This window comes from Rhodamnia argentea, chromosome 10 (genome assembly GCF_020921035.1).
Source record: "Rhodamnia argentea isolate NSW1041297 chromosome 10, ASM2092103v1, whole genome shotgun sequence".
NCBI lineage: Eukaryota > Viridiplantae > Streptophyta > Magnoliopsida > Myrtales > Myrtaceae > Rhodamnia > Rhodamnia argentea.
The window spans coordinates 2856875-2883498 of NC_063159.1; the positions used below are offsets into that span (position 1 = coordinate 2856875).

Consider the following 26624-nt stretch of genomic DNA (forward strand, 5'->3'; position numbering starts at 1 on the left):
ACCCTCCTTTCCTTCTTCCCCAAACAAATTCGGCCGTTGGCGGTGATGAACGATGGATTTTTGCAATTCGGGATCGTCTAGATGGGTTTTCCTATTTTTTCTAGTATTTTCGGGATTTATTAATGGCAATTTTTGCTATTCGGGATTGTCTAGATGGGTTTTCGATTGATTATATTATAAAGATATTGAATTAAGAATGGGGTTCCTTAATTTCATATATCTTACCAATTTTATTTTATGAATATTTTTAATTAATTACATAATTACAAAATTATTTATTAATTATAGATCTTAATAATTTTTATATTAATTATTACTAATTATGTTATAAAGATAAGCTTCCCAAGAAAAAATATATAAATAAAATAAATATAAACATGTTAAAAAAATACAAAATAAACTAAATATTATAAGTATAAATAATTAAAATGCTTAAAAAATGAAATTAAAAAAAGAAGAAGAAGCCCAATAAATATAAACATGTTAAAAAAATACGAAATAAACTAAATATTATAAGTATAAATAATTAAAATACTTTAAAAAATGAAATTAAAAAAAAAAAAAAGAAGAAGCCCAACCTCGCTTGGCGCCTAGGTTGCCGAGCAATCGGGCCGGGGCCCAGCAGAGTCGCTCAGCGATTAGGCCGTTGAGCGAGGCCCAAACTTGTAAATATTTATTTTTAAAAAATATTTTTGTAAATATTTTTTTTAAAGTAAATTGGAAAAAATCAGAAAATTGTCCAAAAAGGCTCTAAACCTATTATAATTGTGTCAATTTAATCTTAAATATTTTTTTCCAGTTGAGTTCTAAACCTTTTACAATTGCGCCCAATTCGGTGCACTTTGCCGGCCGACGCCGACACGGACAATTATTAATAATATATATTTTTTATTTTTTTCTCTTTCTTTTATTTTCCCTACCTACTGTATTATGGCCATCGCCCAACCTAGGCAAGGCCATGGCTACCTTTGGCCATGGCTGCGCCTCACGAAACCCTCTCGAAGCCCGGCCACGAGCAAAGTCGGCCATGACCTCTCCCAACCCTAAGAAACCGGTCGGGGTTGCAAGCCCGCATAGCCCTCGCTAGTTGGGGAAAAGAAAAGAAAGAGAAAAAAAGGGAAAAAAAATACTAAAATACTAAATTATTACTAAACTTGTCCATGTGAGCGTTGGCGATGACACGTTAGCAATAGGCGGCAAAGTGAACCGAGTTGGCACAGTTGCAAAAGGTTTATGATTCAATTGGCCAAAAAAAAAGTTTAGGATTGAATTGCCATAATTGCTATAGATTTAAGATTTTTTTGGTAAAATTTCCCAAAATGCAACTAAATTTGGTTTTCATTTTCTTTTAAACATAACTGACTATATATAAAGCCCTGAGAATCAATGACACTTGACTTACGGGCCTTAAGGACACCAAGCGAACAACCATATAAAGCCCAACATGACAGTTCCTAAGTTATAATAATAATAATAATAATAATAATAATAATAAAATCCGAGTTGTATACAACTCGTGCACACCCAGGCGATGGTGATGTGAGACTACATCCCCGCCTAGAGCTCGTTCATTCGTGAATAATTAACTGATATTTACAATCATGAGAGTCAGCGAGGGTTAGCTCGCAGGCTTGACGGACAAAGATGAAGAAGCATACACAGCCCAACGCAATAGCTTCATGAGAATACCTCACTTAAACCTCACATGAGCAACATCGTTTCGGATGCAACTTCTCGGGGGATCCGATAACGATAAGATTCATAAAAGGTCGAGGAAGCATCTAGGTTTAGTACGTCCCGCCAAAACGGCTCTGTTCCCGAAAATCAATATTTCTGTAGAAATAAGAGGTAGCGCGAATCTCTCCTGCTTATTAGAAATTCCATGGAGATTGTTTATAAATGATAAGATGTTCCAACTTATAGACGGGTCCATTTTGGGCTGGTCGGGAGTTAGGAACCAAAGGCCGAAATAGATGTCCCATTTAGGCTTTGCTCAATAAATTTATTGTCCTCGTGATTGAAACGACCTTCTCATTTATTAAGGACTAGACTAGGCCTTAGCCTCTTAGTTATAGGACTGCGGCTATGTATTCATCACTGGTTGGGAATCAACCTCAAACACACGCCAATCGAGCGATGTCATCGGGCTAAATTAGGAAAATGGAATTTGGAAAGTTCGACAGCGACACTATAATCTATACAATTTGTACGTGTCTTGTTTCTTGTAAAGGTTTCTTAACTTCCAAAGCATCCATAATTCATAGCATTTGAAGTGAAATTCATAGCTAAATGTCAAACCTTCCTCCACATCACGACATAGACTCAGACAAGGCAGGCGCGACTTTTTTTTTGTTTTCTTGGCCGGCCGAGTAATCCATCCCTAGTGAAACAAATGTCCTGAAGAGACAAGGGCGAAGATACAACCAAAGAACAAGAAAATCCTCTCCATGAACGTCACTCTCCATATAAGACGCGGATGTGTGAGCGTCTATGTGTGTTCTGTAGAGTTTGAGAAGGTAAGGGTTGTGCCGATCGATACACTTTTTGAGGTTGTCATGGCGGAGGAGCACGGAAAGGCCAACGCCCCGCCAGAGCAGCCCGCTGGATCCACGCCGACCTTGCCAAGTCTCTCTCTCTCTCTCTCTCTAGGGGTCAGGGTTGGGGTCGAGCCGGGCTAAACCGTAGTGGGTGGCGCCTTTCGGCATGGTATGGGCCGTGACTGATTTACGGCGGGTAGTTAACGTCGGCCCGTGGGCCGGCACCGCACTGCCCGATTGTGTTGGGCCAGCACGGCCGGCCTTTTTCCTCCTCAAATTCATTTTAGTCGTTGAAGTGCCGGCCAATATTTAGCCATGCGGTCGTTGCGCCCAATGGCTTCTTGATTGTTCCATTCACGTGCAATTTATTCTATTTGTTAATTTTGGTTTTGACCTCCCTTCTCCTTACCTCTATTTCCTATTTATTCATCCCTATAGATACCCCCAAATTAATCCCACCGGAATCCTCACACATTTTCATTGTCAATCACTTTTGCTCCTAATCCTTTGCTCGGTGAAAATTTCAATCTCAATCTCTATAGTTTTCACACTACAAGACTCTTATGTCACAACGTAGATTACCAGCAAAAAGAGTAGGTAAAACACAAGCATAGCACGACCACGACACGACCTGATTCACCAATTGGTCAAGCCAATACAAAGTCGGACTACAGACCATAAATGACCGTATTGCTAGAAGTCTCTTAAGTGGAAAGTGCATCGATCTTCCTTAATTGATAAATTGATTCGAATTACCAAAATCTTTCTAAGATTCACACATGAGATTGGAAACGCATCGCATGTCGTGAGGGTTTGACAAATCATGCTTTCAATGTAGAAAAACACATACTTTCGAGCATATATTATGCCTTGAAAGGTCCAATATGAACAGCCACTTTAACACATTCAAATTCCATCATCCGTTGAAAATGGTTCTGCTTTTTCCCATTCACTTTATATTAAGCATGCATTTGGACCATGATGTCCCACCTTCCATGGCAATAGAGTTCGCATTTTCAAACGAAGCGACCGGCCACTTGCTGCATTGTTAAGGAAAGAATCGTCCACAGAGATCATCGCATGAACAGTGACGAGAAAAGGATCGTTCTTTTTTCAGGTGGAGCAAACGCAGCACCGAAGAAGCTGACGTGGCCGGAGCTTGTGGGGTCGACAGCGGAGGAAGCTGAGAAGAAAATCAAAGAGGAGATCGGAGATTCGATTCGAGTCCAGGTCATTCCCCCCAACACCTTCGTCACCATGGATTTCGACCAGCAACGGGTCAGGTTGTACGTCGATTCCTCCGGAAACGTCGCAAAGACGCCCCGAATCGGCTAACTCGATCAAGCATTTTCAGCTTTCCCTTTTAATTAAGTCATGTTAAGCTCAACTTAGCGTGCTTTTCTTTGCTCATTTTTCGTTATATGTCGCAATACGATCGATTTAAGAAAGGATCCTTGGTTTCGATCATGAGTTATGATGTCGGGAATCGACGTCTTGTTCGATTCAAAGGGTGAAGTAAAGAAAACCATGAACACATGGTAGAGTTTTAGGTACAAATCCGATTCTTAAAACAAGAAAAGAATCAATCCGTCACGTAGAAGAAGAGAAAAGAGCGGATGGTTTTCCCAACTTTAGTAATTCAGTCGCTACCCACTATCTCCTCGGCCGGTGAGGATCGAGATAGGGGAAGCCGAAAACGAGGCGAAACTGGCGTCTCGGTTCGCCACGAAGGAGGGCAAGCTCATCCTGTCGAAGGAGGAAGAGGGATAGGCGAGCTGGAAATCCTCGAACCCGTGTTCTTGGCCCGCTTTCGAGCAAGCGAAGCCGCCCGGTCCGCTCACGACCTCAGGCACGTCGATCTCCCCATCCAAGTACCTTACCACCTGCCTCATTGTAGGTCTTTCCATTGGGTTACAATTTGAACACAGCAACCCCAATCTCAACACCACCATCACTTCGCCCTCGTTGTACTCGCCTGTCAATTTGTGATCCACCAAATCAAGAACCCTCCCTTCCTTATACCTCTCCCAAACCAAATCCACCAACACCAGCTCCTCCGGCCCGGCCTCTTGCTCGATCGGCCGGCGCCCGCAAGCCACCTCCAACAAGAAGGCCCCGAAGGCAAACACATCCGAGCTCATGCTCGTCTTCCCGGTCCTCGGCGTCTCCGGGGCCAGGTACCCCAGCGTGCCTACCACCCGGGTCGTGCCCGGGTTCGACCCGTGATCATACAGCCTTGCGAGCCCGAAGTCGCCGAGCCTCCCGTTCAATTCGTCATCCAGCAACACATTGCTGGCCTTCACATCCCTGTGAATGACCACTTGCTCGTACCCCTCGTGCAAATAAAGGAGGCCGGAAGCAACGCCCTTCACTATCCGAAACCTCTGTTCCCAGACCAGAGTGGCCTTAGGCTTAGGCACGTCGAACAGGTACCTGTCCAAGCTTCCGTTGGCCATGTACTCGTACACCAGCAAAAGATCGCCCCTCTTCCGGCACCAACCCAGGAGCTGGACTAGGTTCCGGTGGCGGAGCCGCCCGATGCTCGAGATCTCCGACACGAACTCACGGAGGCCCTGCTTCGACTCGTGCGAGATCCGCTTCACCGCGACCTGGATCTTGGAACTTGGCAAGGTCCCTCGGTACACTTTGCCAAACCCGCCTTGCCCGAGGAGCTCTTTTTCCTTGAACCCATTGGTGGCTTTCTTGAGTTCTTGGTAGGTGAATCGGTGGGGACCGGTTTCGAGCTCCCACTGCTCGACCACATCAGCGTTCTTGATCGTCCGAACTATCAGGACCGCAAGAAAAACCGCGGACACTGCAAGAACAACTGATGACACCGAGATTCCTATTGCCAGAGCTGTGTGGGGATGCTTCTTCCCGCCGCCTGGCAATGGAGGCAGAGACGAAATCTCAAGAGCTCTCGCTTCCCCATCGATGCAGAAACTCCAACCCATCATGTAATGAGAGCTCGCGAGCAGACCAGTCGAAGCAGAGAACCCAACAAACATGAACTCGCGGAAAACCGGGGACAAATCCACGTTGAAGGACAAGATTGGCCTCTTGGGTTTCACTGAACTAGGAGCAATCGTCACATTGATCACCTTCTCGCCCGAATCGTAATCGATCCACGCCTGAATCGCCTTCCCACTCTTCAGATTCAGATCTAGCTTGGTCGAGTCATCGCCGGCAGCGTAATAGGCCGCCGGAGCGGAAGCGTTAGAGGCCAGGCTGTTGATGTCGATCCCGACGTGGTTGTCGTTGATGTCGCCGAACTCGAAGTCCTGGACGGTGTCGAGCTCGACGGCGAAGAGGTGGTCGGAGAAGTTACCGATGTCGCTCGCGTTGAGGAGGCCCAGGTACTGGCTGGGCAGGGCACCCGGGAGGTCCCTGGAGGGGGAGACAACGAAGGCAAGGCCGTGGCCGCCGAGCTTCGGGTACTCGGGGACGACGGCGAAGACGAAGGAGGTGGAGAAGGAGGAGACGTCGCCGCCGGGGGAGTCCTTGAACCGGAGCGGGGAGGAGTAGAAGGCGTGGCCCATAAGGCGACTCGTCACGTTGGTGAGGTGGAGGACGCCATGGTTATCGATCTCGGCGACGCCGCTGAGGGTGATGTTGCCGGCGGCGGCGGAGCGGAACCCGGGGAAGAAGAGGTCGGCGGGGTTCTGGAAGGAGGACGAGGCAGGGATCGAGGAGAGGAGGATGGGGAGAGAGAGGAGTAGGAGAGGATGAGCCATGGCGCTTTAGGGTTTAAGGATGCGAAGGTGGAGAAATTTGAAGGTGGCGGTGGAAGGAGGGAGGGTGACGCTCTCTCGCCGTCACTGGGGAGACCAGGGGAGTGGCGGCTTCTTTAATCAGCAGCAAAGAAGGATCCCGTGAGAGAGATGGGAGAGGATTGGGGCCCTTAGCGGTTCATTTGACTATAAATTATCCTGTGGTTGCCATATATTATGTATAACACAATGTGTTTTTCGACATATATTTCATCATAATTTTCGATCGAAACGTCATGTCATAATTGGCCTCATTCCCTAAAAAATTCTCCATTTCAGGTTTAGTTCCAAATATGTCCCAAACTTGTTATGTCTTGAAAAAAAAAAAACTCAAATAAAATTCGTAGCGAATTTGAAACCGAACCTAAAGTGAAGGATTTTTTTAGGGAATTAGGGCTGTTTTAACTAGAATATTCTCGGGAAGGTATAATGAGAATATAAATGTGCCATGAAGGGAGAAGACGAATTTCAACCTTATAATATATACATAGATAGAGTTTGCTTTTCATGCAATCTTATTATTATAAATCAAGAAAAAAAATGGTTCTTTATGCTTTGTTTTGGAGAAATGGGCGAGGGAGAAATAAAAGGTGGGTGAGCAAACTTTTGAAAAGTTGATTTTTTCTAAAAGTAAGGAAGAAAACTTGAAGTTTCCTTCACCCACTCTATATTTTTATCCGCTCCCCTTAATCATTTTGTTATTAAATACTGGCGAGGCTCAAAATAGTGGGGTCCCAAGGAGGAACATTGTTTACAAATTACTAAGACATCAGCTTAATCAAATGACCGACTTTTGAGTTGTACCCGACATATAAATTGGATGTCTGTTAACCAGTGCGATCCAAATATTTATTGAATACACTTTAGATTCTGTAAACGAGTGCTTCGGAAACACTCCTTGGATACCCCCGATTATTAAATATTTATAATTTTTTTACGCATTGCCTACCTGGCATTATGCGTAACCTATGAATCGAAGGTGAAAACATTTATTTGAAGAATTTTTTATCAAATGTTTTGAGGGCATTCGTTAATAAGATTCGTGTACTCTATTAGATCCGTTCGATTTTTAAGGTATAAATTGTAAAGTTTCTTTAAGTGGTTATTTCACTAGTGTGTATGGGACATTCGATCTAAGTAAGGTGACAACCTCGAAGGCCAGCCAAGTTAAGCCAGGTAGATGAAAAGTTAAGCCAGACAGATGAATCTAATTTGAAGACCTTGCCCTTATTAGAGCCCCACATCCATCCGTGAAATGAATTTCATTGGAACCAAATATGCAGGTTGTCATCTTCAATAGCATCTTGAAAAACATTGTTCGGTGGATCACTAGAAATTGACCTGTGAAGACAATCCGCACATAGAAAGAGCAGAACGCGAAATTCCATACGATTGTCCAATAATGCTACAAGTATCGGATCTTTATTGAGAAACTGTCCAAATCTCATGGATTGCTAGTGACTTTTAGATTCCTTTTATAGTGATATATTTAGCCAATCAAATTGTAAAGAGTGTGCAGCATCCACATCGAAGGATGCAAAAACGAGAAGCTACGTGTTACCCATAATTTATTGCGATCGGCTCAGTCCACCGTACCGATATTAATCTCGATTTCGGTCATTTTAGGCAGCCACGAGCACACTGCCCATTTTACCTCTTGGTCGACCAAGTTGAGGTCCCCCATTCCCTTCCAACAAGTCCCGTGTCAAAAGGGGGCTCTCTAGCTTTTGAATTTCCATTGCTATCCGACTTTCCATTTTCACTTGTAAATTGGGGGATTTGAGAAAGTGAGTGCGAGTTGCCACCGTTTGGGGTCGGTCAGAGAGGTCCATTTTCGCCTGGAGGGGAGTGATGCTCATGTTGGTGGCTCGAGGGCCGTTGACTCAGCCTCAAAGTGAGTAAGCAGTGAAGAGTCACTTTCTTTGCTTTTACTTTTCCTTGCTGTAGTGTCAGTGGGGCTTCGATTCTCTCAAGTCAAGGACAAATATCTCCACAAAAGAAAAAAAAAAAACAAAGGATAAATCTCAGTATCGATTATTCCGAAAAAGTATAAAAAAAATCATAATTCCTATACTTATATTGATTCAGTCATAAACTTTTCAATTATGTTAATTGAGTACTAATCCTATCAATTGTGTCAATTTAGCCATAAACATTTTGTCAATATAATCTATATGGTGAAAATGTCTTCAACCATCTTACGTAGCACGTCCGTAGTTGAAGTGGATAATTTTTTTTAAATATTTGATAATTCTTTGATTTTTTTTTATAGTTTTGTTTATTTCATTTCTTTTCTTTACTTTTGTGAATTATTTTTCCTTTCTTTTTTTTTTTCCTGTCATTTTGTCTAGCGAGGGTTGTCGGCAACCTTCGCCGACCTCTTGAGAAGATTGCAGCCTTGGCCTAGGCTCTTGCTAGATGCGGGCGAGGGTTGCCCAAGGCCATAGCGGCCTCACCAACCAAAATGAAATATACTATAATAATAATAATAATAATAATAATAATTTTTAAAAATAAAATGTCTATGTCAGCGATTTTTTGGCCAAATTGGCGATATGACTGAATTGACAAGTTTAGTACTCAATTGGTACACTTGAAAAATTTAAGACTGAATTGACACGATTGTAATAAGTTTATGACTTTTTTTTTCGTACTTTTCCCTCGATTATCCTCTTAAGCACAAGACGTTTTTGCATGCTATGATAAGGCAAGTTTAATGTATGCCGTTCGTTAGATCATATGGATTTCATGTGGAGGTCCATATGATCTGACCGATAAATATATACATGGCCTACGAAATTTTGGCGTGATGGATAGTTTTCCCTTAAGCTCGATATAAGTATCCATATTCAACTTTGAGGCTTCTTTGGATCCGATTAATAAACGAATATTTTAAAGTTCTTAGATTTTAATCATGTGCTACGTTGAGCATAGGAACGGAGCACATGATTTGCTACACAGCACATGGATGACGAGTCGGGTCTCCTCTCCTCACTAAACTCATTTTGACCTATGTTCTTTCCTTAGTAAATAATCACTAAATCAAAAGAAAATTAAATGTCTGTCGATGCTTTTGAATCAGTAAGCTTAGATTCCGACCAAACTACGGAAGCTTCTCGGCTCCTCGATCTTCAGAAAAGCCAAAAAAATACAAAGGAAAAGAAGAGTAAAGTTTAGTATTCCATAGAACTAATGGTACTTGAATATTTTAAGGAAGATGGATGTAATTTATGAAATTCATTGATTTGATTGAAGATAATTGGAAAGTCGATTTCTTTTGCAAGGATGGAAAAGTAGAACTTGCGAACCCGCGGAACCAAAACCGTTAAATAAGTTTCACGTTCTAAAATTTCGGACCTGGTGAGCACAAGGTTTGATTCCAGTGTTTGGGGTCATTTCACCTTATACCCCATCTCATACCTTGCACCTTCTATTTCTAGGAATGTACGAGATACCGTCTATGATATTTCTTAATTAAAAGTATGTGCACTTAATTATTTATGACTTTTGCTTCTTATTTTTTCAAGAAACTTACGCGTTACGATGTGTAAAAATGTCGTCGAGGGACTTGTTTACACTGACTAATTTGTGCAAAGAACCCTATAGTACCCCATGAGTCAATCCCTTGCGATAAATGATTTTAACGTGCATAAAGCATTTCTAGCACCGGCATACAATATTGGAATGCCATGAGGCCACCAACAAAGACTCCATTTTGATGTTGATTGTTAAAATCAGCAAGCTTATCGTTCATGATTTCTCAACTATCGCCTACCATGTCAGCTTGATTAAATTCATTATTTTCTCAACCCTTCTTAATCTCACACATAAGATGTGATTTTCGAGATAAACTCTACTCTTGATGACAACTGGGCAAAGATAGCGTAAAACGGGAAAGTTCCATTAATTTGTTAATATCATTGTTAGTAACAGGAGGAACATAAGAATCATCAATATAATGAACCTTACTACCAAAAAAACCTTGTACACACTCTTCCTTTTATAAAAGAGCCTAAACCTCGGCAATCGAATGTTTACTGAGATGAGAATCTCAGCTACCCACAAAAGGGAGAAAATATTCCGTGATTCGCAACACACATCTCAATAGCTGACATGGAGTGCATTTATTCACCCCAAGCGCATTAAAAAGTGATGTGGATGAATCCAGACCATCCATGTTAAAATGGACGGCTCGAATCCCTCATGTCACCTCTACCTTTATGGTAGGGGATCCGATTCCACACTTACATGCAGTGGATTAGGTTACAAAATTCAAAAGTTTTCTCCTCCTCCTTTTTTCATATCTGGAACCACGATCAAATCGCATTTGAGCTCAATCTATGCGCTTCCTCTGGCCATCGCCATCGACGGAGTCGCCATTGCCACATCCAAGCCGAACAGCTGTGCGTCCAAGCCAAGCAAACAACGCACCCACCATTGAGTTCCACTGGCGAACTCCAGATATGAAATGGCTTCAGATCTGACAAAGTTTCATCGCCGTCTTGCATCAGTTGTTTCTTATCCATCGCTCTCCGCCCCTCCACGTCTTGCTCCACCGATGGCATTACCACCCTTCTCCACCGTAGCATAGTCGCTGGGATCCTCACCACTAGCCCCACTTTTCAATGACTCCCACCGTTGTTCACTCTTCTCATCGTTGTTCACTTCTGCCAGGGACGCAGAGATAAGAATGAGCAGATGATGTTTCGTCGAACAAGCAAGTTTCTAAATATGGGTGTCTTGTTGGGCTTAGATTCTCTTAGATCTATGGAATAGATGCCTCGACAGAGACTAGCGGTGTCACCGATGAGTTCAGATGAATCACTTCTCTCAATTGTGTATGGCGTCATCAAAGAGTTCATGCAAGGGCTCGCCTATAGATCTGGAGGCACATGGCCAACCTCTCTTCCAGAGATTTGAGCTCTGCATTCCACTTCCACCCCTTATTCGTCTGGCTTCGCCAAATTTGAGCAATTTTGTTGGGGCTAACAATACAACATAGAGGAGGGAGAATAAGTTGAGTGAATATAATGATAATCTTTCGTAGAATACCAAACCATATGCACACCAGTTGGTATTATATGCAAGTCAGAATGTGTGAAGCTAGTATGTAAATAGAGTGAGATAGATAGACCAAAACTATAATTAACTTTTGTGGAATATAACAAGTTGAAATTTCACTAGCAGCAGAGACAATTTAACATAATCAGGAGTACCGCTGATGAACAAATATATAATTGCGAGTGATGCTATAAACAAAAAAAAAAATGAAATCAAGAGTGATGATAATAAAGAGATAGAAGATAATACATTGAAATTTATAGTGGTTCGGCTTTATCCTCAAGCCTATGTCCACTCTCAAGACGAATAGCCACAATGAGGTTGGAATGTAACATATGTAACGTCCCAAGGCGTCCGCCTTGTTTACAAGTTTTATTTTAATTTGATGCGCATGCGGAAGCTTACTGAACTATAACAATCAATGATCATACAAAATACAAACAATGCATGCAAAACAACAAGCAAACACGGCGCCTAAGGGTATGACCTTACTCATAGGTTTCTCTAACCTATATAACATGCATTAAATAGCACACATAAGCCACGTATCATAAGAATATCAACTTTTATATAATAGATAGCCATTTGATTACATCTTTCTTAACTCAAAACAAACACGAGAATACTCTAGGAGGAATCAAGGGGGAAAGCTACTCCAAGTACAATCCATTGTCACCATCAACGTGCTTCCATCCAATGCCATCGTCTTGTTCATGTCCTCTATTTCTCAAGGGTAGAATCCAATGGAGTGAGCCGAAGCTCAGTGAGTAGGACTTTCTAAACCCGAATGACTAAACTACCTATTCGTCACTAGATCGGGCAAAAACCACACGACAAATATCGAGGCACGCAAAGCAAATGAACAATGAGACAACTAAGCAAGACTAACACCAACTACAAGTAGAATGAGATTCCACAACTACTGCACACGTCATGAACTAAGACCTTTACCTATGTGATAAACCTCATGTGCATGAGCAAGCAATGACTCGTTGTTTCATTTTCAGTTTCCATTTCTGAACCGATTTTCATGGGACGTGACCATGATTATATGAGGGACACATGCTTCATTTTCATCTCCGAGGGACACAGACCTCGATTCCGAGAGATAAACACCTCATCTTTTCGTCCATGGGACATCGACCATGGGTAACATGAGGGACACAGGCCTCAATTTCCCTTACTCTTGGGCTTCAAAGGGACACGGCCCTCGGGCATTCCATTCCAATAGGACACATGCTATGGACTTTCCGATTTCCACTTAGGCTCCTAGGAGTATCATCCGGATGCAGGCGGATATCAATCGTCCTCTTCAGGACATAGGCAAATGGGTCATTAGTTCATTTAATCAGATTCAGTGTAAACCAACCATCATTCAAACAAGCTTGCACACACCAACCAATTCAAGTTTCGTCAAGCAAAACATTCACCCGCACATACTCGACCGCCTACATTCTCAGGCCCGAAGTACACGCATGCTTTGATACTTATATGCAATGCAAAGTTGACGCTACAATAGGACAACTTAAGGCCACGAGACACCAAAAGCACCACGCAACCACAAGGCCGAATACTCACGTGCAAGATGACCCCGTTCCACGCCACTTCAGTGACAATCATCTCATAGAACTAGCTTACCCACTTCAGTGACAATCAACTCACAGATATATATATAGTTAGTCTGCGATCCAAATGAGCTTCCCCCTTCGCTCAAAAATGCGTGAGCCTTTTATACTTGGATTTTGAAAAAAAATTCACGTAGGGGGGAGCTCACCGACCTTGATTCGTACATACAATCACGTACAAAATGGTCTCACCAGGGTTGGTTGTAGACGAGAACAAATGGCAACTACGTTTGATTTCCGGCATGTCCAATCTCGCATGAATTTGGCACAGATTTGGTTTGCATTTGCTTGAGTTTGGCCATCGTACAAAATGACCTCGCCATCGCAGCTCCGGCGTTCCTAGATCGTTGAACTTGGCTCAATCGAAGCGGACTGATGTGGCCTCTAATACCCACACTAAAGCATGACCAATTTTTAACAAATGGATGTCAAATTTTGTTGATCAAACTCAGCCTGCAAAACCAGAAATCGTGCAGGAAACCAATTGGGGAAGAAGGAGATGGTCGCCCGGGTTGCTGGGTCGGACTTGGTTAGACCCGACAGACCCGATCGACCAAATTTCTTAAAATTACCCTAGAAAATCTTGGAATTTGTCAAATTTAATCAAAAAATTGGACTTGGGGAAATGAATTCTATTTGAAAATGTCATTTTCCCCAAAATTCCACACGTAATTTCACAAAGACCCCAAATTTCTTATATGACCCAGTAATGAAAAATGTGCGATTCGAGCCCTAAATGGCCAAATCACCCCCACCAATCGATTCTGCTAGTTAAAAAACATTGGGTAGTGGTCCTATTATGGCATGACAGTTTTTAGATTTTAATTAATTTCGATTTAGGCAAGATCCAGGAATTAAATTGAAAAAAATTTGTGCAATTAAGTCCAATTCGTGCAATTGTGCAATTTCTTGAAACTTGAGGATTCAATTGTCACGCAGGGTATTAAAGTCAAATGTCAAGACTCTAAAAATATGAAGATTACAAATAAAATGACTCAAAAGTTAATTTTTTGGTTAATTCAAGTCTATGTCTAATGAATGAACATATAGACCTGAACTGAATTTTTGAAATTTCATGAGGTCAAAATGAAAAGGATATTAAATGAAAGATATTGACTATTTTTGTGTATTTTTGTGACCTCAAATGTTATTTTTCCCAATTTTCTAAGTATTTTTCTATTTTAAAAAAATATAAAAAAATATAAAAAAATTATTTTTTGTTAAAAAATGGTTCCTTAAGCTTGGTCAAGATTCCAAATTTTGATTTTTCAATTTTTTTAACTTTTTATGGATTTTCTATGAATTTTCTAAAATTTTTGTGAAAATGAACTAATCAAAAATCAGGTGTCAACACTATTATGATTACAACTTAGTAGCACCACACAAAGTCATAACCAGCAATGCAATTGCTATGAACAAAAGCAAAATCGAACAAAGAAGAAGACTCATGAGCCGAGACTCGGTTTGTTCACCTTTACTCAACAGCCAACCTCATTGCTACTCTTGGACTAAGTATATATAGCCATCGAAATCCTTAGATGACCATTTGAAACTCAAGTCCATGAAGTAGCCATTGGTTTTACCATTGCCAACTATAGATGGCTTCCTATTACTCACCAGCTTCAGAACGGACACCTCTAATAATGATAGTTTCCCAAACCAATCTCACTGCTCCTGTCGGCGTCTATCTTCGTCCAAAATTTCCATAATTACTATGATACATCTCCAATGCTCCCAATGCAAACTCCATGCCTTTGTAATGGCTATTTTTGTTTTGATCAATGTTTTTAATCAAATGAGTAGATAGTCAGCACCTTCGAGGACACAATTGCACTACCCCTTACTCATATAACCTATAGTGCGGATTGTTAGTGGTATGTTGATGCTGCTCACCGACCAACTCATGTGGAATGACTTTAGATCAATCTTCCAATAATCTTTTTGGTTTCATCAGCTTCTAAAGACTCCAAAGATATCAACACACCAACTACCTCCTCGTCTTCATTGAATGGCTGAGTTAGCATCCAAAGGCCTTCAAAGATACCAGCATCACTAGAGATTCCTTGTCTTCACTGAACTCACTGGACCATCGATATTGTAACTATCTTTCTACCTTATTTGAAAGAACTTCTCTAGCACACAATCTACTATCTTGATGGCGTCCGCTCTTATATATTTGGTCCTTCTACCGTATTGGCGATCATGATTCTACCAAACTATTCACATTCAAAAGTACAGTCCTTCCAAGTTTCAGCGAATATTACAGTTCTAGGTTTGTTTACTATCACCAAGGTCCATCCAACTGTTCACCTTATCTTGGTTCTTCCAAACCATCATGAACATCCCCATTCTTCTTGGCTTGTTCACCCTCAATAAAGATCCTTCCAGTTTGTTCACTTTTATAGAGATCCTTCTAACTTCTAGATATCTTTACACCCATTGCCTTATTCACCTCAAATATATGTAGTGATTCTACTATATCGATAGAGCATTCTCAATTGTGACAAAGTACTCAACATCACACTAGATATTGATTAAGACACTATCCGACATGGTACTATTTAATTAACACACATATTAGTAGCCTTTAATTGTCTTTGTCATCTTCAAAACAATATAGGTGATTTTCCCAACATATTTTAGATCCGGCGGTTCGCTAGATGGAACTCGCCGGTGAGCATGGTGACCATGGAGAGCGATGGGCTTGAGGACAGAGGAGGTTGCGGCAGCTTGAGTTAGGGGTGATAGGTTCTCGGTCATATCCAGTTCCCCTCAAGAATCAAGGACCGGATCGGTGGTCCCGGTTCCCAATTTTCGGAATCGGGAAACGGGAATCGAATCGAATTGTCGATCGAGTCCGGTTCCCTAGCAGTCCAATGGAACAGATAATAAAATGTATAGTTTTATTTTATCCCTTTTAGTCCCAAACTCTAGTAAGTTGGATGGTGATCCAAAGTATATCTGGGAACCGTAAACCGGACCGCTCGGCCACCGGTATACATTGCTTGCGGATGAAGTGTGAAGTCACTTTGAAGTTTAAGAAAATCGCATACCAGGAGCATGAAAAAATTCTTATTGATTTAACCCAGGATAAGTCTTATAAGCTACTTAATTTCAGAAATAACGAATCGTCCATAGGTATAACTAAAATAATATCACCTTTCATCATTCATTATTCAAAATTTTCACCTTGCTATTTGTTCCTACTGCATGCATTCTCCCTTTTTATAGAGGAAAAAAATGACCCAAATAACTTGAAACTATCTAAAGGTCAAGTTGCGGGACCAAGCATTATTATTGAATTCTTACAAAGGCAAACCTAAGCCGAAACGTTTATTATAAGTACGGTGACCATGTTTAATTCATCAAGCTCCAAGAAAGATGGGAAACATTATATAAGATCTAGAGTTACATTTAACAATTTTAAAAAATAATAATTAAAATTGATCGATACTATTTGGGCAGTCCGATCTGGTCCTATATCCCTAGAATCGGGAACCGGACCTCTCGACTACTGGTTCCATTTTTAAGGATGGGAACCGAACCACCACCCTCTGGAATCGGGAACCGGAACATCGGTTCAGTCTGGTCCGGGGGGTTTCCGGTCCGGTCGGTCCGATTTGCTCACCCCTAGCTTGAGCGGTGGAGATACCGATTGGAGGGTAGCTGTAGATAGAGGTGCAAGGCAAGAAAATTCAGATTTTTAGTATTTCTAATTTGATTCCAAGTCATTTTCATGTGTTAAGCAAGAATTGGATTAGAGTGAATAAGTGCATCAGTTATTAACTTGGCGCTCGCAAACTACTAAAATTTTTTTTCCCATAGAACAGCCAGACTTTTTCCCTGTAAAAGAAAGCCTTTTAGGACTTTCCTCTTGAAGAATTGGTTGTTTAATCTAATAGAATCAATAGCATCTAACCTATGACAGTTTTGACAGACCGTGCTACCTAACAAGCGAACCCAATCTATATATCATGTTCCAAGTCTATCCATTAATTGCCAAAAAACCTTCACGAGGGTTGAAAATGAATTTGAGCAAATGTGAACAGCGAGAACTCAACATTCTGAAGTTCACCAATTGAACAAGTCCGGTGATTACATAACTTTTGATGCCTCCTCCCATTTTTATGTTATTAGTAAAGTGCCAATGTCCAACAGCTTAGTGAAGTACGAAAACTTGGACAGGTAGTCAGATGGAGCCCCAACCTGAGCAGTTTCAGGCAAGGAAGCACAGACATGTCGAGGAGGTCACGGCATCGGTGTCAGACGTGTGTTCGACATCGACACGTGTCTGACACATGGTCAACGCATCGGATATGCCATCGACACTTGTGTCGAACACGCATGGTCCATTTTTTTTATAAAAGAAAACTAAGTTGCATTTGCAACCCGAGAAACAACCCATTTTTCTAAACGGAGCAGATCCGAGGCGAGGTAGGCATTAGGATGGCAAGGACGGTGACAGCAGAGTGCTAGGCTAAATCTGAAGCGATGGTGGTGGAGAGGAGCGACGAAGGCAGAGAGCTCCAAAAAGGTGGAGAGAAGGGCGATGATATTGAAGGAGGACGTGGAGTTGTGGGGAGGGTTGGGAGAAACACACAAAGGAGGCATGAGGGTTGTTGAAATAGAGAAGATGGCTTATAAAGCAAGAGACGCCAGTACAACCCTAGCATTTTGTGATGGACGGTATAGATTCTATTCCCATCTTATTTGGGTTTGCTCTTCTTTTTTATTTTTTGTGTTTAGCTTATGTCTCCATAATTGTGTCAAACTAATTAAATAATGATCCCTTCTACCCAAGTAATTTCCATGTGAAGTATATTGTCTATTATATTTGAAAATAGTTTAAAACAACCCATGTACGAATTTGAATCAAATTAATTTGATTAAAATAATCATAAAAATGTTAATTTATAATGTGTATGTACAAAGATATATATTTAATAGATAACGAGCCTCAAAGTGTTGGAATTTTCTATTTTTTAGAGATACCGTGTCAAAGAATCGTGTCGTATAGTGTCGCGTATTGGTGTCGGTTCTACTTAGGTCTCAAGCCTCAATTTTCAATCCTGTCTTTTGTGAGCCATGATGAATAGGATCACTTTGGACTTGAAAGCAAGCTACAACTACCTTAAATCGATCAATTAATTTAATGAGTGAAAAGGAAATAGCTTGTCGAGGAGTGAAATCTATAACAGTTGGTCACCCGCTCACAAAAGAAAACCATCAAAAGTAAAAGACTTCTTTGGAAGAATAAAAATCTCAAGTGATGCCTTTCTTTTTTCTTTTGTTTGGCCAAATATTTATAATATTTTTGTTTGAATAAGGTAAAATTGATTTTGAGCACGTTTGTCATTGTTTTTGGATTTAGTTGTTGGTTGCGCGATTCATGATGGGCATTGGGAGAGGAGAAAGAAGACCAAGACGAAGATTTCTATTGAAGCAAGAAGATTTCTCCATGGAAGGCCACGAATGATTGAAGTGCATTTACTGTGTGTCTTTGTTGGATTTTATTTGTAAACTTTTGTTGCTTTATGTTTGTTAGAAGATGTTTGCTATGGCTCTTCTTGCGTGGACAGCTTGGCTCTTTCTTCTTCTGCATTAAATGTTACTTTGGTCTTGGAGGAGAAAGTCATAGGTGAATAGTTTTTGTGAATAGTGCAGCTTTAGCAATAGATAGAAGGCTAGCGAAGCATTGTAAACAAGCCACAGAACTCCAAGTGAGCTTCAGTTGTACCACGAAGTATTTTGCATTCCAATAAGAATTTTTCCCTCCGATCTTTATTTTATCCCATTGGTCTAAATTTCCCAAAGTCACCATTATTATTTTGATTCCAACATTTGGTAACAGAGCTAGAAATGAAGTCCACTAGTTTCAGTCAATTGTAGCTTCCAAAGTTGAACGAAAAGAATTTCAACAATTGATCCGTCTAGATGAAAGCTCTTTTCAAATCGTAAGATTAGTGGAATCTAGTTAAAAATGGCTACAATGAAGTAGCCTATGCTGATGCATTCAAGGCTTTAAGAAAGGAGGAGAAAGAATCTTTGTAGAGTCCCGAAGAAAGATGAGAAAGCATTGTATGCAATCTTTCAAGCCATGAAAAAAAACGATATCCGAAAAAGTATTGAATGCGGAGACCGCAAAAGTAGCGTGGGATATTTACAGAAATCCTACAAAGGTGACGATAGTATCCGGCGAGTGCGGTTGCAAACGCTTCAAGGTGATTTCGAGTTTTTATGCATGAATGACTCTGACTCAATCTCAGTATATTTTGATCGTGTGCAAACTATCATTAATCAATTGAGGGTTAATGGTGAAGAACTCCACGATGTACGTGTCATAGAAAAAATCTTGAGGTCTTTGGTCGACGGATTTGACTACGTCGTCACCGTGATCAAGGAAGGGCAAGATGTGTCAACCTTAATGTTGGAGCGATTGATGGGTTCATTGTGCTCACATGAGCAAAGAATGAATCAAAAGTCTGTTGGTTCAATTCCCGAGCAAGCATTGCAAAGTCGGGTTGCTCCATCGAGTCGAGGAAGCTATCAAGGCGGTCGAGGTCGCGGAGGAGGCTGAGGTAGAGGTGGAAATTCAAAGTTCACCGAAATATTTAAAACACATGACAAATCAAAAGTCAAGTGTTTTAAGTGCAACAAGTTTGGACATTACAAATCCGAATGCCAGGAAAAAACGACGTACGAGCGGGCGGAGCATGCACATACCACCGATGCTGAAGAATATATGGTATTAGCATGTAAGAAGGATGACTCGAGCACCATAGACACCAATATATAGTACCAAGATACTGGTTGTAGTAATCATATATGACTGGTCGGAAGGAATTATTTTTGTAGTTGGATGAGATGAGTCGTGGTGAAGTCAATTTCGGGAATAAATCGAAAATTCCAGTGATGGGCAAAGATAACATTAATATTATGCCAAAAGATGGTACTAATGTTGCTATTGCGGATGTTTACTTTGTGCCAGGAATTTTTTGAAATTTGCTAAGTGCTGGTCAACTTTCTAAAAAAAGGACACAAAGTTCATATTGAAATGGTGTTTGCGCCATCAAAGGTACCAACAACAAGTTTATCACAACGGTGCCAATGATGAAGAACCGGATGTTTCCCCTGACTCTCCGGATGAAGAGTCACTTGAGCTTCCAAGGAATGATGAAAGAAAACTGCTGGTTGTGGTATCTTCTATTTAGGAATCTAAATTTTTGTGGAATGAAGCTATTGATCTAGAAAAATATGGCGACCGGCATGCCATTGATTGACAATCCAGGTTGTCCTTGCGAAGGATGTCTCATGGGAAAACAGCATCGAGGAAGAGCAAAACAACCATTGTAGTTGGTACATACCGATATATGAGGCCCTGTTGAGGTGGAATCATTCGGACAAAAAAGGTACATGCTAATTTTTGTTGACGATTTTACCAGAAAATCTTGGATATATTTCTTAAGAGAAAAATCTAAAGCTTTTGGCAAATTGAAAGAATTTGAAGTCTATGGTGAAAAACAAAGTGGCTTTAATTTGAAGATGTTGGGAACGGATAGAGGAGGAGAATTTACCTCAAATGAATGTCACAAATATTTTAAAATTCATGGAGTGAAATGTCAGTTGATTGTCAGCTATACTTCTTAGCAAAATGATATAGAAGAAAGAAAGAACAGGACAATTTTTGAAATGGCAAGAAGTATGCTAAAAGCTAAAAATTTGCCCAAAAAATTTTGAGCAGAAGTTGTTGTATGTGCCGTATTTGTACTAAATAGGTGCCCAACAAGGACTGTTCTTGGAAGAACCCCGGAAGAGGCTTGGAGAAGCAACAAACCAGAAGTTTCGTTCCTACGAGTATTTGGATGCGTGGCATATCCCCGTATCTTGGATGAATGAAGAAAGAAGTTGGATGATAAAAGCGAGAAGTGCATCTTCATTGACTACGGTGATACAATTAAAGGTTATAAGCTATATAACGCGGTCACCGAAAAGGTAATCATCAGTAGGATGTCCAGTTTTTTGAAGATAAAACCTGGGGCTGGAACCAAAAAGGTAACCAAAAAAATATCACCATTGAAGATGAACACTGGTAGGTGAAATAGAAACACCTCCATCCTCAAATAGTGGTCAATCTTCTCCATCATCTTCGACTAGTGGTACATCTTCTTCACCAACAGCAACTTTAGAACCACCATTACGGTGTTCACAGCGATTGAGGGAGACGCCAACAAAGTTCAGGGGTTATGTGATTACAAGAGATGGTGACAGTGATAGTGACGAAATCAACGATGAAACAATGGTACACTTTTGTCTATTTGATGAATGTGACCATGTAACTTATGATGAAGCATTTGGAGATGAAAAGTGGATCCAAGCAATGGATGAAGAAATTCACTCCATTAAGAAGAATGACACGTGTGTGCTATCTTCTTTACCACCTACTAAGAAGCCCATTGGTGTCAATTCGGTATACAAGATAAAGTACAAACCCGACAATCGGGTGGACCATCACAAAACTAGACCGATTGTAAAAGGCTACAAGCAAAAGCCAGGTATTGATTATTTTAAAGTATTTGCACTAGTGGCTCGAATGGATACAATTCAAATGATCTCAACACTTGCAGCTCAAAACCGTTGGAGGATCCATCAAATGGATGTGAAGTTAGCATTCCTTAATGGCGTTCTTGAAGAGGAAGTCTACGTGGAGCAACCACGGGGTTATGATAAAGGGTATGAAAATCAAATTTACAAGCTGAAAAAGGCATTGTATGGGCTAAAACAGGCACCTCGTGCTTGGTACACGCATATCGACACATACTTATTAGAGTATGATTTTCTGAAGTGCCTATAGGACCACACACTATATATCAAGTCAAATCCGAATGGTGACATAATAATTGTTTGCCTTTATGTTGATGACTTGATATTTACAAGCAACTATGAAAAAATATTTTTTGAATTCAAGGAGGTTATGACTAGCTTGTTCAAGATGACAGATATATGATTGATGTCCTATTTTCTTACCCTTAAAGTGAAGCAGACACAGGATGACATATTTATTTCACAGCAGAAATATGCGAGTGATATTTTGAAGTGATAAAAATGGAATTGCTCAAACCAATTCGAACTCCTATAGTAGAGCGATTGGAGCCGAAGAAAGAAGGAATCGGTGAGCTGGTAAATCCCACTTATTTCAAAAGCATTGTTGACAGCTTGAGATGGCTTCTACGAGACCGGATATTACCTATAGAGTTGGTACTATTAGCGGGTTCATAGAAAAACCATACCAATCACATTTGCGGGTAGCAGTGGAACTCATGATCATGGAATTCCATACTCTTGTATTGATAATTTTAGACTAGTGGGGTATACAGACGGTAATTGGGTAGGTGATACGAAGACTCGGAAGAGTACTTCGGGATATACTTTCTTTCTTGGATTGAGAGTAATTTCTTGGTCTTTGAAAAAACAGCAAATTGTTGCACTCTCGACACCTGAAACAGAATACATGACGTTAGCTTCAGCGGCTTGTCGTGCAATATGGCTTCGTAGGATGCTAAATGAACTGATGCATGAACAAATAGGCCATACTAAAATGATGTGTGACAATAAGTCGGCAATTGCATTAGCCAAAAATCCATTTTTTTATGGCGGGAGTAAACACATCGACATCAAGTATCACTACATTCATGAGCAGGTGAAAGATTGTGAAATTAAGCTAAATTTCTATAGATCAAAAGATAAGATTGCAGATATCCTAACAAAATTATTGAAGACGGATTCGTTCGAAAAATTAAAGATGATGCTCGATATTGTTGGATTCAAAAGTCAATTTTAAGGGAGGTTGTTTGAGTAAAATTAAATTGAATTTTGGATTTGAGCACGTTTGTCTAATTTTTGGATTTGGTGATTGGTGGCCTTAATTAAGGGTGGGCGCCTGAAGAAGAAAAATAAAAACAAACGAATTGGCTGAACGCGACTCATGGTAGGCGTTGGGAAATGAGGATGAATGTAGAAGGTCACAAGCATTTAATGATGAGTGACTATTGAATTATTGAAGCATGAAGATTTCTCCGTGGAAGGCCACGAATGATTCAAGTGCATTTATTGTGTGTGTCCTTGTTGGATTTTATTTGTAGATTTTTGTTGCTTTATGTTTGTCAGGAGATGTTTGCTATGGCTCTTCTTGCGTGGACAGCTGGGTTCTGTCTTCTTCTGCATTAAATGTTACTTTGGTCTTGGAGGAGAAAGTCATAGGTGAATACTTTTTCTGAATAGTGCAACTTTAGCGATAAATAGAAGGTTAGCAAAGCATTGTAAACAAGCCACAGAACTCCAAGTGAGCTTCAGTTGCACCACGAAGTATTTTGCATTCCAATAAGAATTTTTCCCTCTGATCTTTATTTTATCCCATTGGTCTAAATTTCCCAAAGTGACCATTATTGTTTTGGTTCCAACAATTTCACCGGTATGAATCTCTTTCAATCTAGTCATGCCCTTAGCCGAAGGTAGACTAAGGAATGCCTTTTGCTTGGGCAAGCTGTTGAATTGCTAATGTCAATGCAGCTGACTGCCGACTCGGGTGCTGGAGCACCTGAATCTACGGAGGCATCCAAAGATGAGGGGTTGGCGGTATGCGGAGTTCTAACAGTACCCGTTTATGACACGCAAAGGACAACGCCAGACCAGAACCGTAGCTTCTGCCACCGTCGCGACGCTAAAGCAGTGGCGCGAACTTTCCCCGCGCCTCGCTGGGTTCGGATCTAACTTTGGCCCGACGGCCGCCAACTGGCGGCAGCCCGTGGTTAAAGGCCACCCTTGTGAGTTGCTCGTTTTTCTCTGATGCTTGTTGTGTGCTTAGAATAGAAAACGAACGGCTCAAAATGAAAAAAAAAAAGAAGAGGTCATCGGAAAGCCGAATCTGGTCGGAGTCGTGGTTGGAGGTCCGTTGATCATCGTGACTAACTGGCAGTGACGCTGGCGGCGGTCGTTGGTGTTGGTGGTATATGGTGGTCCAAACGTGGTGGTCTGGCGAAGTTATTGGTGTTCTCTGTAAAAGCCATGGAAGGAGCCTCCGTTCATCCTTCGTGAAGAGTAGTTCAAAGGAGAAGACGACGTGAGGGAAAAAAAATAAAAGAGAAAAGAAATAACAAAAGTTGGAGTAGAAGTATAAAAAGAGGGAGAGAGAGAGATTAGTAGAGGTGGGGATTATACCGTTGGTTAGCTCGAGTCCAGGAAGCTCGGGTCGGGCCCACTAAACCCGACCCCGTTCCGTTTTCAAAATTAAATAATAATAATAACAATAAAAAATTATAAAAAAATTCCAGATAATCCCAAGAATTAGGAAATGGCTAGATTGACCTTATTTTCTTGGTTTTGAGTTTAGATTCCCTTGAAAGATGAAGATTTTGCCACTTTTGAGCAAATTGTCTCGAAATCGTTTCAAACTTTAATCACACAACTCTCTGAGCTCTTAGGGCTTTATTAAGGATGCCATGCTTGATTTGATGTTTTTTATCTGCACGTCATTGATTCCTTGTTTGCGCACATTATGTGCCTTGATTGTGATTGATAGAATAGACTTACGCCTGCACAAGCAAGGAGAAAAACGCCCAACTTTGGAACCGAAAAGGCATCGGTGGAAACACCGATATAATCAAGTCCTTGGACTCTCAATCTTTGATTGCGTAGATTCGAATAGCATCTCCCGACCGCTCGATAAGATTTCCAATCTACCTTCCCCAAAAACCTAGAGCAACTCCTTTTTGCATGTACACATATACATGCCACCCGATCACACTACGATTGATTTCAATATATCCCGTTGCGATTTGGTAAGGGCCTAGGAGGGCCTGAGCTAAGCCTGTCCTGGAGACTTTGCTATCCATTAGTCCGATTTTTTTGAGATCGGGTCGCGACAACGAGTTCTTAAAAGCTTCCATTTTCTCGTTGGGGTTCTTAGGAGGCCTCTCCTTATTCATTCTATCTATAGAGCGGGGGCCATTGAGGGCTTCTATTGTTTTTGTAGAAGATCGATAGGGATTTATTGATTTTGAAGGTAGCTTGCTCCGATTCGTAATTTACTTCTGACTCCATGTTGATCTGGGAGAACTGACCACCGCTAACGAACTCTTGTCGTGGCCAATATATTCTTTCTTGAACTAATAGCTCTATGTCTTGAACGTTCGAGTGGCTCTTTCAACTGCCACCTAATCTCCCAATGTGGTCAAGTGAGAGACTAATGAATAGAGAAGAAGACTGTCAGAGATAAATTTAATATAGTGCTAGCGCTTCGCGGATTCTCAAGCAGGGGATTAATTCTTCCTGAGTACGGGACTCAAGGTCCTCAGACTTCCAGGCGATTTTCGAGAACAATGTAGCGACGATGATGATTAGGAATCAGAATAGGGAGAATCCAACTCGAGTCCTCAGTCATTCAAAGCGAAAGAAAGGCATAGAATTTTGTTGTCAAAGTGAGAAAATCGATCCAAGGTGACGAGGAACTATAAATCTTCCTTGACAAAGAAGACCAGCTCTGCACTAGATCATCAACTTTCGCTTCCTCAAAAGAATGCTCCTCTATCAAGTTTTGATGATAGATAGACTTTTCCTTTTATCTTAGATCGAGGGAAAAAAATAATAAAAAAATAAGTAAATCAAAATGAAGTAGAAAAACCCATATTTCAAATGAACAAATTTAAACTTGAAAATGATCTTTCTAATCCTCGAAGACTGAGGGGCAACTAGATTGATCGAAAAAGTTTGTGAGATTTCTCTAAGGATGTGGCACAGTGGTGCCATATTCCATGCTCAACCTGAATCTCAATAAAATTTAGTGAAAGGAAACGGTAAGCACGAGTAAACTTGCAAACATACGCCCGAAACGCACACGCGCAAAGCTTACAAAGAGAAATCTTTCGTTTTTTTTTTCTGTGTTTTTGAAAGAGGCTAAACTGTTTGAAACATCGAAAAGAACAAACAATATTCTGCAAACCCTAGGCGGCATAGGAAACCTCGAAGATAGCAGTAAACAGTAAAGAAGTAGGGCAAAAAAAGAGCCTGAAATAATGGAAAGATAAACATAAAAATAGAAAAATACCTCGAAACACACGCTTTAGGCTGTCCTCGCCGAGCCGAATATAATTCCAGATATAATAACTTTTATCTTATCCTGTGTTTGAGCAATGCCAAATCCGGGTAATCAGAATGGAAATATCCCACTTTTGGGGAGAATACATCTGAATCGGATCTGTACTTCTAGGAAAAATTAACAAGACAACAACAAAAAAAGAAAAGAAAATAAAATAAAAAGGAAATGTGAGCCATGGTTACCATGAAAGGCAGAGGGAAAGAGGATTCAAGGAGAGAGAACAAGCGTGCGAGGAATTAAGATGGAGCCTGCAGAACTAGATGTCGTTCTTTACAATTGAAGGGCGGTTCAGGATGGCGTTCGGATCACATGACACTAGAAGCACATGCCGGGGCTGGTCGTGGTCGTGTACGAATTCTTCGGGTCGGCAATTGAGATGAAGGAGGTGCCCGGAGGTGGTGATGGAGTCAGAGGTGAAGCAGTTCCCTGATGCAATTAGGCTCTCTGCCGCGGTGATCCAGTCGGAGGCAAAGCACTTCCA

At 41.0% G+C, this 26624-nt stretch overlaps 2 protein-coding genes and 1 long non-coding RNA gene across 3 annotated transcripts; 1 reads left to right on the forward strand and 2 right to left on the reverse strand.

Annotated features, from left to right (window-relative positions):
- The first annotated feature begins 2440 nt into the window (after window positions 1–2440).
- LOC115739871 lies at window positions 2441–4004 on the forward strand. The gene is made up of 2 exons (XM_030673165.1): window positions 2441–2625; window positions 3655–4004. The coding sequence occupies exons 1-2, from the start codon at window positions 2448–2450 to the stop codon at window positions 3870–3872; spliced, it is 396 nt and encodes a 131-aa protein (XP_030529025.1). The 5' UTR covers window positions 2441–2447; the 3' UTR covers window positions 3873–4004.
- On the reverse strand, window positions 2479–23922 carry LOC125312628. Its single transcript, XR_007196695.1, has 3 exons — window positions 23648–23922; window positions 9728–9737; window positions 2479–2488 (listed from the first exon to the last, which is right to left on the reverse strand). It is a non-coding gene; the product is annotated as an uncharacterized LOC125312628 (long non-coding RNA).
- LOC115739870 (L-type lectin-domain containing receptor kinase S.4-like) lies at window positions 3455–6392 on the reverse strand. The gene is made up of 2 exons (XM_030673163.2): window positions 4145–6392; window positions 3455–3497 (listed from the first exon to the last, which is right to left on the reverse strand). The coding sequence occupies exon 1, from the start codon at window positions 6269–6271 to the stop codon at window positions 4184–4186; it is 2088 nt and encodes a 695-aa protein (XP_030529023.1). The 5' UTR covers window positions 6272–6392; the 3' UTR covers window positions 3455–3497; window positions 4145–4183.
- Window positions 23923–26624: the final 2702 nt, after the last annotated feature.